Source organism: Pristis pectinata, chromosome 7, assembly GCF_009764475.1.
Source record: "Pristis pectinata isolate sPriPec2 chromosome 7, sPriPec2.1.pri, whole genome shotgun sequence".
NCBI lineage: Eukaryota > Metazoa > Chordata > Chondrichthyes > Rhinopristiformes > Pristidae > Pristis > Pristis pectinata.
Genome location: NC_067411.1, coordinates 54,004,105 through 54,016,762, shown reverse-complemented (window position 1 = coordinate 54,016,762; position 12,658 = coordinate 54,004,105). Strand labels below are relative to the sequence as shown.

At 50.3% G+C, this 12,658-nt stretch overlaps 1 protein-coding gene across 1 annotated transcript; it reads right to left on the bottom strand.

The window, feature by feature from the left end:
* Positions 1–8,760: 8,760 nt before the first annotated feature.
* Positions 8,761–12,129, bottom strand: LOC127572611 (claudin-23-like). The gene is made up of 2 exons (XM_052020065.1): positions 11,191–12,129; positions 8,761–9,561 (listed from the first exon to the last, which is right to left on the bottom strand). The coding sequence occupies exon 1, from the start codon at positions 11,911–11,913 to the stop codon at positions 11,215–11,217; it is 699 nt and encodes a 232-aa protein (XP_051876025.1). The 5' UTR covers positions 11,914–12,129; the 3' UTR covers positions 8,761–9,561; positions 11,191–11,214.
* Positions 12,130–12,658: the final 529 nt, after the last annotated feature.

The following is a 12,658-nucleotide window of genomic DNA, read 5'->3' as shown; positions in this document are numbered from 1 at the left end:
GCACCACGTGGTCGCCCTCCTCCAGAGGTCGGGGTTCCCCAAGGCTAAAAGGGTGCCTTCTGGCTGTTTGCATTCCTCCTGAGATGCCAGGTCAGGATTACTGGCCAGATACAGGATATGGGTCTCCAAGAAGACAAGGAGATAGAGGTGCTCCAGCAGCACTGCTGTAAGCTGCAGGAGGCAGTCCAGGCTGCCCAGACCCGAGCCAACGAGCTTGAGGCCAGAGGTACCGAGGTTGCCTGCAGGCTGATCCAAATGCAGCAGGCGCAGACAGCCCGCCGGTCTGGCTGGCAGCTGGACCCACTCAAAATTTGAGCCCTGGTCTGGCGCAGCGACAAGCTGGATGCATGGCTGGGGGATGGGGATATATGGATGGATACTGATGGGGAGGGGGTGCCTGAGGAGCCTGGGTCCCATCACACCCACCCTCCCCCTACCCACCCGAATCCCTGCATGCTTGACCCGTCACCACGCGGTCCCAGGTCTGCCACAGAAGGGAGGGGAGTCAGGATGAGGTCCCTGCAGGGGAAAGTGCCCACGGTCCCTCCGAGACTACGGAGACCTGGTATTTCTCAGCCAAGGAGCTGATCCAGCTGGCGGATCGGTATCGCCAGCGGCCAGGAGAGCACCTGGCCACATGGCTGCTCCGACTGTGGGATGAGGGAGCCCCCAGCGTGAGCCTCTCTCACCAGGAAGCGAGCACCCTGGGAAGCCTGTCTGACCAGCAGAGTATCAGCTATGCTCTACGGGCACCACAGGAAGGGATCGAGGAAGGCACTACCCTGTGAGATTGGGTAGTGACCATCGTGAGGGTCCAGTACCCTACCCTTCTCGAGTGGGATTTATACTGGTGACCGCAATGGACCACAGTCAGTGAGGGCACCAGGGTCATTAGGGAGTGGGCGCTGGTGACCAGCATTTATGAGGGAGCCTGCGATCGCAACTTTTTAGAAAATACCAGGGTGACCAGCATGCTAGCGGGATACCTGGTCCCCACTACACGTCCCGATTTGAGGCCAGTGGTCCTGCCCCTCATGGGACCAGCTAATGGGAAGACCATGCGGGATGCCATCACCCTCCTGGAAGGGCTACAGTACTCACAGCGGGGTGTGCCCACCCAGGTCCATAGGGCGAAAATGAGGGCTGGAGACACAACCCCTCATTTTACGTGCAAACGGCTATTCTTGGACCTGCTGCGTGCAGGGGTGGACTGCGCCAGCACAGATGGGATCCCGACCTCTGCCATCTATGCGCCATGGAAGGAGCTTTGCGGGCGCACATATGGCCAGGGGAAAACCCACAACCACCCTGGGATCAAGCCTGACACAGGGGGCGCCCCCAACCTCTGGGCCATGCGGACTGCCCCCGCCAACACTGCCTCTGCCCCTCCCCCACTCGAAACAGTCTCTCCTGCCCTCAAGGCTGAGCTCCAGGACCTGCTGAGACAGGAAATGACCCATCTCCACCAGCAGGAACCTTCACCCAAGGGGTGGCAGACCTCCACCCCCGGGGTGGCAGACCTCCACCCCCCTCCCACGGGATGAAGGCCAGGGGTCCTGGTGCATTTGCCTTTTACTGCCCGGTAGACCTGAGGCCACATATACCCATCGCTGTACATTGGGGAAGGGGGAACATACAGAGGTTAATGGCACTCATCGACACGGGTGCCAACACACCATCATCCTGGGTGACCCCGCTGGGTGGAAAGGGACACAGATGCAAATAGAAGGGTTAGGGGGTTCCCTTTTACCTGCGAGGGAAGTCATGATCCGCATGGCCATCGGGAACCAACCTCCTCAACCCGTAACAGTGTTGATAGCGGCTTCGCCTGATTGCATTCTGGGAATCGATGTTTTAGAGGGACAGTCCCTCCATACTAACAGGGGCAAGTTTATGTTTGGGGTTGCACGGGCTACAGTCGTAGTTGGAGCAGCCAAACGGGAACCAGTTGTTGTTCCACCTCCCTCCAAGGTCATCTGTAGCCGACAATACAGAGCGCTGGGGGGACACCTAGATATCACTGAGGCCGTCCAAGCCCTACTGCAGGAGGCCATCACCAGACCCACAGCCTCTCCCTTCAACAGTCCCATCTGGCCCGTCCACAAAAAGAATGGGACGTGGCGCCTGACAACAGACTGCAGACACCTCCACAAGTCTGCCCCCCCTCTCGCTGCCGCCATGCCCGACATAGTCACCTTAGTGGAGGACATTACAGGTCACCTGGACAAGCCTTGGTATGCAATGGTGGATTTAGATATTCATAGCCCCTCTATCTGCCACGGTTTAATCTCCCATAAGAAAGCCATATTCTTTTGGGGATCCGAACAACAGGCTGCTTTCGAAGCAGCAAAGCCAGCTGTGGAACAAGCACTGCCACTTGCTCCCCGCCAGGCAGGTGTCCCTTTTGAATTACAGGTCTCAGCCAGTGAGACGGTCACCAAATGGAGTCTCTGGCAGAAGATCCAAGGGTGCAGAGTTGCTTGTGAATTTGCCAGCACCACTAATAGATCAGACTGCTGGATTTGCGTGCGAACCCCAGTACACGCTGATGAAGCTCTGCCACTTATGCCGATCCCGCTGGATGACTTTCAGATGAACTGTTTACATAGACTTTTCACTCCTGTGGGTCTTGGCATATCTGTTGGGGGGGCCCGTATGGCAGTCCCCCACCACTCCCCTCACCACTACATAACATCTCTTCCAGCGATCCCCGATGGGGTGGGTGTTTCAGGAACTGGTATTTCCCTCCCTACAATTTGACCTCCACCCGAGTCCCAACTCTCAGGGTCGTTCCACAGCCGGTGAGCAGACCTAAGGAATGCTGGTGCAGGCTCCCGAATGAGCACGGTTCCACCCTTTCAGTCGGTCACAGCGACTGCGAGCGAAACTGCTATCCGGGTGCCCCAGTGACCACTGCCGATGGTACCACTAAGCTGGGGGCTCCCTGGACTTTGAATGGGGCCCACTGAATTTGCGGCCACCATGCCAACCCGTGGCTCCCCGCGAGTTGGTATGTTTGCTGCTTTCCAGCGTTTGTGGTGCCCTATATCCACGCCCTAGATGACCTTGGGGAGCACCCGGCATACAGCAGCCACCAGGACAAGAGGGCCATTATGGAGGTGGAGAGATTTTGGATGATAGCCTTTCCCACGTATGCCACAGCCCGATTGTCCCATGAGGTCATCCAGATAACCAGCGTGCTCAAGACGCTGGCCAACAAAATGGCAGTGGCACTGCAACACACCGAAGACGCCCTGACGTGGACAACGGCAGAGCTGACAGCTGCCAGGATGGTCGCCGTGCAGAATCGAATGGCCCTGGATTACCTCCTCACTGCTGATGGTGGTACCTGTGCAGTGATTGGTAAGGAGTTCTGCACATTTATCCCTGATGAGCCAAGGAACATCAGCCACTTGGCTGCTCACATTCGGGACTCGGTGGCTAAAATTCAAAAAGCGAGGGACCAGCTCCTCCAGCACGACACCTCATGGGGAAACTGGTGACCGTTTGGGTCTCTGGGGGGATGGTGGGCAACCGTCATTCACTGGGCGAAAGCTGTCATTCTTATTGTTATTCCTGTCTGTATATTATGTTGTGCTTGCCAAATTATCAGGAGCACTTTCATTAGTGCTGTATATTAACCTAAAGTTTAGAAATAGTTGTTACCATGATTTATCAGTCTGTTAAGGGTAAGGCTTCTATTATAATATATGGGTTTTCTTTTCACTGTATTCCATGTAATAATTGGCGAGTGGTGTGACTTCCAAAGGGTAGATTGTATTGTGGAAGGTCATGGATGTCACGTGACAGCACTGCCCCTACCTGGTCAGAAGACATACCACTGCCAATCAAGGTTTGGTTTGGTTTGGTTTGGCCCGGCCCGGCCCGGCCCGGCCCCGCCCCCGCCCCCGCCCCGCCCCACCCCACCCCACCCATCAGCACACACCGGCCCATTGGCCTTTTTAAATTACCTGGGCTGGACACCCCCCAGCTCTCCAGCACTATAAAGGTCACATGTGCTTGGCTAGCTCTTTTGCCTGCCCCGAGGGATCACCCTCCTTCATCCCAGGCTGAGGAACCATGGAACTGTGCTGGAGAAATTGTTGGTAAGGTATGCACTGTTAAAAGGGTTGGGAACATCTTAGTTAGTATCCCTGGCAGCATAGACCTGTGCCTGCACTGAGTCAAGGGGTGGTGGGTATCGTATTGTTTTTCCTTGATTGTCTGTACCCAGTTCGTTGTGTGTGTGTATTTTACCCCCACTGCGATTTTCCCCACACTCGCTATCAACTGTGTGTGTGTGTTATTCCCGTTACCCTTTCCCCGCGTTTGTCTTTTGTAAATAGATCATTCCTCTCCAGACCATGTTCAGAGTCCTTGCCTTCTGAGACCTCAAATCTGTTTTACAACACCTTGGTACATGTGACATTAATAAACCTATACCCTTTAATTTTAGACTCTCCCAACCAAGGGAAAAGCTGTTGACTGTCTACCCTGTCTATGCCCTCATAATGTTATACACTTCTAAGGTTACCCCTTCAGCCTTCGATGTTCCAGTGAGAATAAACCCAGCCTATCCAATCTCTCCTTGTAACTAAAGCTTTCCATTCTGATACTAGGATTCCTGTCCCAAGAAACAAGTGAGCTACAAAATATAAATTATTCACAAACTTACCTTACACTTTCTGTGCACCTCTAAACTTTAAGTAATTGAATGCCTTATGCTGAGTTCAAAATGTGCACCTTTCTCATGATGAGTGACAACAGATGTAACTCAAAGTTGAGAGAAGTTCAAATTGATCTTGGGTTCAAAGGTGATTCAGTTCATGTCTGCCAAATTTTGAAAACACCGCAAGAATGGGTTTAGGACTGCAGGAGCAATGTTGTTTTAACCTCATCCAAACCATTTAAGGTGGAATCCTTTGAAAGAATGAGCAGTAGGTGCAAGAAGGGAATACAGGTTATTCCCCAGGTTTCTGTGAACTGCTCGTAACCCAGTCAATTTGCAAGTTGGAAATGCAGCTGGGAACTGAGTCACCAGACAGCAGACAATGCCCACAGCGGCCAGCAAGCCCATCCTGCCCGTCTCCCAAATGCTCGTTCATATGTACAGGCTGTACAAAAGTTGGATGCTCATAATCCACGGAGGACCTGCAATAAATATTTACTTAGACATTTTCAAAGAACTGTTCTATCATGTAGACAATCCACAATACTAAGTACACAAGTGGAACTACCATCAGTGGAAAATGAATCACTGGGGTCAGGTAATTTATCTCCTCTGTTTCTTGTAGTTCCACTCTCACCCTGCCTCCCTCCAGACAGAACAGAGATAGAGTTCCCCTAGTCATCATCTTTCACCCTATGAGTCTCTGCATCCAGCACATCATCCTTCGTCACTTCCGCCACGTAAACAGAGATCCCACCACCAGCCACATCTTCTCCTCGCTACCTGTTCCTCCATTCTGCAAGGACAACTCCCTCCATGACTCCCCTGGTCCACTCATCCCTCCCCACCTAACCATCCCTCCCTGACCCCTGGCACTTTTCCCTGCCCTTGCAGTAGATGTAACACTTGTCCTTGCACCTCCTCCCTCATCACCATCCAGGGATGTAAACAGCCCTTCCAAGTGAGACAAAGGTTCACGTGCATCTCCTCCAACCTCGTCTACTGCATTCAGTGCTCCCGATGTGGCCTCCTCTACATCGGTGAGACCAAGCGCAGACTCAGCAACTGTTTTGCAGAACACCTACGCTCAATCTGCAATGGCCATCCCAAGCTCCCAGTTGCAGAGCATTTCAATTCCCCTTCCCATTCCCACACTGACTCGTCCCTCCTTGGCCTTCTCTCCTGCCAGGATAAAGCCCAACACAAACTGAAGGAACAACACCTCGTATTCCACTTGAGTAGTCTACAACCCAATGGTACAAACAATGTTTTCCAATTTTAGGTAACCCTCCCCTAGAGTGGGTTGTTTTTGTTTGCCTTCCCCCTCCTTTCTGGTCCTCCTCAGTCCTCCCATTTTTGTCCCCTTTCCTTCATTCCAACCCAGCCTTGCTTCACCCATCTTTTCATTCCTAAGCAGTCTCCCTCCCCCTCCTGGTTCCATCCACCCACTGCACACACAGTTCATCCACAGCTCCCTACACGCGCCCCCCCCCCCCCCCCATTCCCTGCATCTGGCTCTGGTTCCAACTGCCATTCACCTCTCCCCTAATGGTTCCCATTCTCACCTCCTTTACTTACCAGAGTCCAGGCAGCCTTTTGTGTTCCTGCTCATTTCCCTCCAGCAGCTGCCTCCAATCTTCACACTCCCCTCCCCCACCTTGCTCCATCTGTTTTTTCTGTTTTCTCTATCTCCTCTCTCTGTCTGCCTCCATCTATCATTCACCTGCCACTGTCCCCCAACTCCACCCCTGCTCCCGTCCCCTATCTGGGACTACCTGCCTGTCATCTTACACCCTCAGTCCACCAATCGCCTCGGACTCCTTTCTCACCACTCCCCTTCTCTTCATTCTCAGTCCTAATGCAGGGTTTTGACCCAAAACATCAACAATTCCTTTCCTCCCACAGTTGCTGGTACCTTAAAAAAAATAAGGTAACGTGCCTTAATGAAGGAAGAAGATAGAGGGCCTAGTGCCATGGTGTCATGACAACGACCTTTCCCTCAATGTCAGCAAAACAGAAGAGCTAATCATTGACTTCAGGAAGGGGGGTGTGCACATGCTCCTGTTTACATCAATGGTGCCGACATCACCAATAGCCTGTCCTAGTCCAACCATGTAGACACTGGCCAAGGAAGCTCAGCAGTGCCTCAACTTCCTCTGGATGCTAAAGAAATTTGGCATGTCCCTTTGACCCTCACCAATTTTTTCAATGCACCATAGAAAGCATCCTATCTAGATTTATCATGGCTTGGTATGGCAACTGCTCTACCCATCTCTGCAAGAGACTGCAGAGAGTTGCGGACACAGTTCAGCACATCACAGAAACCAGCCTCCCCTCCATGGACACTGCCTACACTTCCTTGCTGCCTCGGTAAATCAGCCAGCATAATCAAAGACCCCACCCACCTCAGACATTCTCTTCTTCCCAGCCCACCAGCCCCCCACCCCTTATCGGGTAGAAGGTACAATCCTGAAAGCACATACCGCCAGGCTCAAGGACAGCTTCTATCTGCTGTTATAAGACTATTTAACGGTCCTCTAGTATGATGAGATGGACTCTTGACCTCTCAATCTACCTTGTTATGACCACCTCTTCTCACTACACCTCTTGACTATACCTTGGCTACACATTTTCCCACACAGTCACTTGCAAGGATGCCATCCCCTTCTCCTAGTTCCTCCACCTCTGCCACATGTCCTCATGATGAGGCTTTCCACTCCAGGACATCTGAGATGTCCTCCTTTTTCAGTAAACGGGGTTTCCCTTCCACCACCATCAATGCTGCTCTCACCTGCATCTCCTCCATTTCCTGCACGGGTTCCCCTTGTCCTCACCAGCCACCCCACAAGCCTCCAAATTTCAACACATCATTCTTCTCAACTTCGTCCACCTCCAACAGGATCCCACCACCAAGCACATCTTTCCCTCCACTCTGTTTCTGCAGGGATCACTCTCTCTGCGACTCCTTTGTCCATTCGTCCTCCCCACTGACCTGGCACTTATCCCTACAGCCGCACCAAGTGCTACAGCTGTCCCTACGCCTCCTCTCTCACCACCATTCAGGACCCTAGACAATCTGTCCAGGTGAGGCAGCACTTCACCTGTGAATCCGAGGGTGTCATTTATTGCATCCTGTGCTCCTGGTGTGGCCTCCTCTACATCGGTGAGACCTGAAGCAGATTGGGTGACCACTTCATCGAGCACCTTTGCTCTGTCTGCCAAGGATCTCCCGGTGGCCAGCCACTTCACTTCCACATCCCATTCCCATACTGACATATCTACCCATGGCTGCTTCTACTGCCATGTTGAGGCCAGACACAGGTTGGAGGATCAGCACCTCATATTCTGCCTTGGTAATCTCCAACCTGACAGCCTCAACACCGATTTCTCTAACTTCCCTCCTCTCTCCCCCCCCCTTCCCCCCCTGTTGTCTTCCCTCATTCCTGTGGCCCCCTCACCCCTTCTCTTTCCCCTTCCCCCACCCTCATGTCCTGCCCATCTATTCCCCAACTCCTTCCCTTTATTCCATGGTCCACTGCCCTCTCCTACCGGATTCATTCTTCTTCAGCCCTTTGCCTCTTCTACATATCATCTCTCAGCTTCTTACATCTCCCCCTCCCCCACCCACCTACCTTCCCCACCTCACCTGAACTCACCTATCATCTGCCAGCCTGTGCACCTCCCTCTCTCCTGACCTTCTTATTCTGGCTTCTGCCCTCTTCCTTTCCAGTCCTGATGAAGGGCCTCAACCCGAAACATCAACTGTTTATTTCTCTCCATAGATGCTGCCTGACCTGTTGAGTTCCTCCAGCACTTTGTGTGTTGCTCCACATTCTAGCATCTGCAGTCTCATGTGTCTGCATGCTACTTGGAGCTTGTTATTCTGTAATGTGATTACAGTAAAATATCAAATCATTTGCTATAGTAAGGAAACTGTTTGATTCAAATATCTGCATGCAATATTGCAGACCCAATTTTAGTTCCTAACACTTGCCATTACATGCCCACTTATTCCATCCATGGCTGGTTGGCATTGCAAATGTTCCTTTAGAAGCTAGATACTGGAAATATTAAATAACTTTATACACTGCTTTTGTTGTCTGGTAGATTAGTCTTTAATAATTGTGTCCCTTCCCAAACTTTTGTTTGTTGACACTGGATTTATTCAGAAAATCATATGCACATACTGAATTTTGTTTCTGTAAACAACCTAGATTCTCCTTTACATTTCAGTAAAGAGTAATTTACCCAAACATATTTCAAATTCCACCATTCCTGGCTTATACAATAGATTGCTTTGAGGCTAATTAAGGTTCAATTTCACAATTACACTAAGCAATTTTTAACCACCTTGTTCCCAATTTCAATGAATTATATCATTAATTCCCAATGTTATCACTTGTAAACTCATTTGTGTTCAGAAGATTATACTGCAATTTGTTATTCTTCATTTCTTGGCATTTGACAAAAAGTTTAATGCTTCCACACATTATTAGTTTCAGTTTTTTTCTTTAAAAATCTTGGCTCATGCTTTCTTCCTCTCTCTGCATCTAAACAAGAAATATAACACATGGTTGCTCCCATTGACTTCAGCAATGAATGGATCTTTAAAATTCATTTACCTTCACTGACAAGGCTGGCATTGCCTAGCCTAAATGCCCATTAGAAGATGGTAGCGAAGCTCCTTTTTAAACTGCTGACAGCTATGGGTTAAAAGTATTTCACAATCCTGTTAGCTGAGTGTTCCAAGATTTTGATCCAGCAACGATGAGTAAATAGTAGTATCAGTTGAAGTCAAGACGATGTGTGCCTTGGAAAGGAACTTGGCAGGTGATGGTTATCTCAACAACTACTTGGTTTAGGTACCGTTTGAGATATGTCGTTGAAAATTCCTGATGTGAAAACACAAACAATTATTTTTAGCTGATAAGGTATGGAAACAAATGTTTTAAGGATAATCATTAACTGTCACTTCTGGTTAAATCAGCAAAACCTCTTGTGGAAAAATATAATGAATATTAAAGATTAAATTTATACTTGACCAACCTACTGAATATTTTGAAGAAAGATCTAAGTAGGCAAGAGTCGTCATATACATGTAATATACTTGGACTTTTAAAAGCTAAGTATACTCATAATAAAGCTCAGACCAAATGGAGTCGGTGCACCTAGCAGAATAGATATCAAATAAACTATCAAGCAGAACAGAAATTATAGGCCAATGGAATTTAATCCAGATAAGTGTGAAGTAATGCTTTTTGATGTGGCAAATACTAACAGGACATACGCAGTAAATGGCAGGGAATAGTTCCCTGAGAATGGCAACACAGGTGGATGGGGTAGTGAAGAAGGCATTTGGCATGCTTTTCCCTGGGGTGAGGGAGTCTAAAACTAGAGGGCATAAGTTTAAGATGAGAGGGGAAAAAGGGATCTAGAAACATAGAAAACCTGCAGCACAATTCAGGCCCTTCAGCCCACAAAGCTTTTTGTGGGCCGAACCTTAGAGACCCATAGCCCTCTATTTTTCTCAGCTCCATGTACCTATCCAAAAGTCTCTTAAAAGAGCCTATCGTATCCGCCTCCACCACTGTTGCCAGTAGCCCATTCCGTGCACTCACCACTCTCCAAGTAAAGAACTTACCCCTGACATCTTCTATAGAAACATAGAAAAATGTTTCTGAGGAGCAAGTTTTTCCTCAGAGGATGGTGGGTATATGGAACAAGCTGCCACAGGAAGTGGTAGAGGTGGGTACAATTACAACATTGGAAAAAGGTATTTGGATAGGAAGGTAATGGCCTAGTGCAGGCAAATGGGATTAGGGTAAATGGGCATCATGGTGGGCAGGGTATCGATACACCAAAGAAAGCATCCTATCTGGATGCATCACAGCTATCTGTATGGCAACTGCTCTGCCCAGGACTGCAAGAAACTGCAGAGAGCTGCGGACACAGCCCAGCGCATCACAGAAACCAGCCTCCCCTCCGTGGACTCTGTCTATACCTCTTGTTGCCTTGGTGAAGCAGCCAGCATAATCAAAGACCCCACCCACCTGGGTCATTCTCTCTTCTCTCCTCTTCCATCAGGCAGAAGACACAGGAGCCTGAGGGGATATACCACCAGGCTCAAGGACAGCTTCTATCCCACAGTGATAAGACTATTGAACAGTTCCCTTAAACCATGAGATGGACTTGTTTGACCTTGCACTTTATTGTCTACCTGCAATGCAGTGACACTTTACTCTGTATTCTGTTGTTTTTACCCTGTACTTCCTCAATGTACTGTGTAGTGAATTGATCTGTACGATTGGTATGCAAGACAAGTTTTTCACTGTACCTCAGTACAAGTGACAATAATAAACCAATACCAGGGTGAGACGGGCCGAAGGGCTGGTTCCTGCTGCTACAACTCTGTCCATGAGAAAGGGTACCCCGGTTAGGTTAGGTATTGAGGGGTGCAAAGAGATGGCCCTACTGGCCCGCTTCTCTTGTCCGTTGTTAACTGCAAGTTGTTTAATCCATACCGTTTATCGGCGACTATGGAATGGTCACAAATCATCATCCCAGGGAGTTGCTGTGGTGCCGTTGGAGGGTGGGACGTCTATGACAGTGATTGGGTTGGAAATCCCAGTGGGATATCTGTTCGCGGGCTGGGCCGAGCTCTTCGGGTAATAATCCTTAAAGGCTGGACTCTTGCTTTTCCGTAACTTGCCGAAACTGAACATTAGGGTGACGCCGCCGATAACGGTGAGGCTTCCTCCAATGAAGCCCAGGACCACGGCGTATCCGACTGTGAGCCTGGTGCCAGCCACGCTGTTAGGGATTTGTTTGAGTCGATCGGTGTACCAGGAGACCGGGATGAGGGTCAGGACCCCGCCAAGCACCAGGATGATCCCTCCCACCCCGGCGATGGCAGGGCTGGAGGCATCGGTCCAGCAGCGCACACCCCAGGACGCCACCAGGATGCCGGCCGCAGATACCACCAGAGAGGCGATGGTGAGTCCTCTTGCGATGCTTATCACTTGGTCAGCGAAGTAGGCATCGTCCTGTATATGGCAGGACAGCTCTCGCACCGACTGCAGGTCCTTGCAGATCTCCCAGAGACCCTGGTGGTGCACCTCGTCCCGAGACCCGCCAGGGATTTCGGTCACATCTCTCCACGCAGGAGCCACGGTGCAGGTGAGGATCAATACAAACCCGACGGGGCCAAAAACCAAGCCCAGGATCATCACCACCGGGGTCCGCATTGCTGACACTCAGTTCCCAGCCTCAGCTCGGTTGGAGGCTTCACTCTCGCAGGCAGAGCTACAATGCCAATCACCGCAGTTATACAGGGCGACCCAACTTCTCGGTTTACAAGTAACCAGAAAGACAGGTTTTGTTCCCATTGCACATGCCAAAATGAGTGAGCTCCTTGCACCTTTCACATCAGATCAGCTACTTCAACCCCTCCCCCCACACACGCATTCAGGTGTCCTGGAATCCAGTTTCTCTTTGCAGTTTTAATGTCTGCTATTTTTGCTTGAGGCGAAGGAGGGCAAAGTGTGCCGCAACAGGCAGGGTCGGTATGTGCACCTTAACTCTTCCGCAACACCAGTTTCTGTTTGGGTTTCGGTGGGTAGATGGCACGCACTCCAGGCACGTTTTTTCCTGCTCTGCTAGAATGCATAACACGAGGACTGAATGCTCGGCCCTTTTAGGTCAGACTCTGCTGTGCATGTCTTCAGAACCTGGTGCGATTCTTGCATCTGTAAAACAGCAGCTGTTTTGGAATGGAGAACAGGAGACACGTGGGGCGGGGCAGGGCGGGGGAGAGGAATAAAATTAACATTCCCGATCCAGGGAGTGGAGGGGAAGGGCTGTGCTAGAGTGGAAATCAGTGGTGACAAAGAACGAAAAGGATCTGAAGAAATAAAGCAGGCAAGTGCAATGATTGCTTGAAATTTAGATAATGGAATAGTCCATCCATCCCTGATACCACATTCACTAATA

Bases quoted from the DNA above. Each gene is read 5' to 3' on its own strand.
- LOC127572611 (XM_052020065.1), bottom strand. From the start codon at position 11,913: ATGCGGACCCCGGTGGTGATGATCCTGGGCTTGGTTTTTGGCCCCGTC.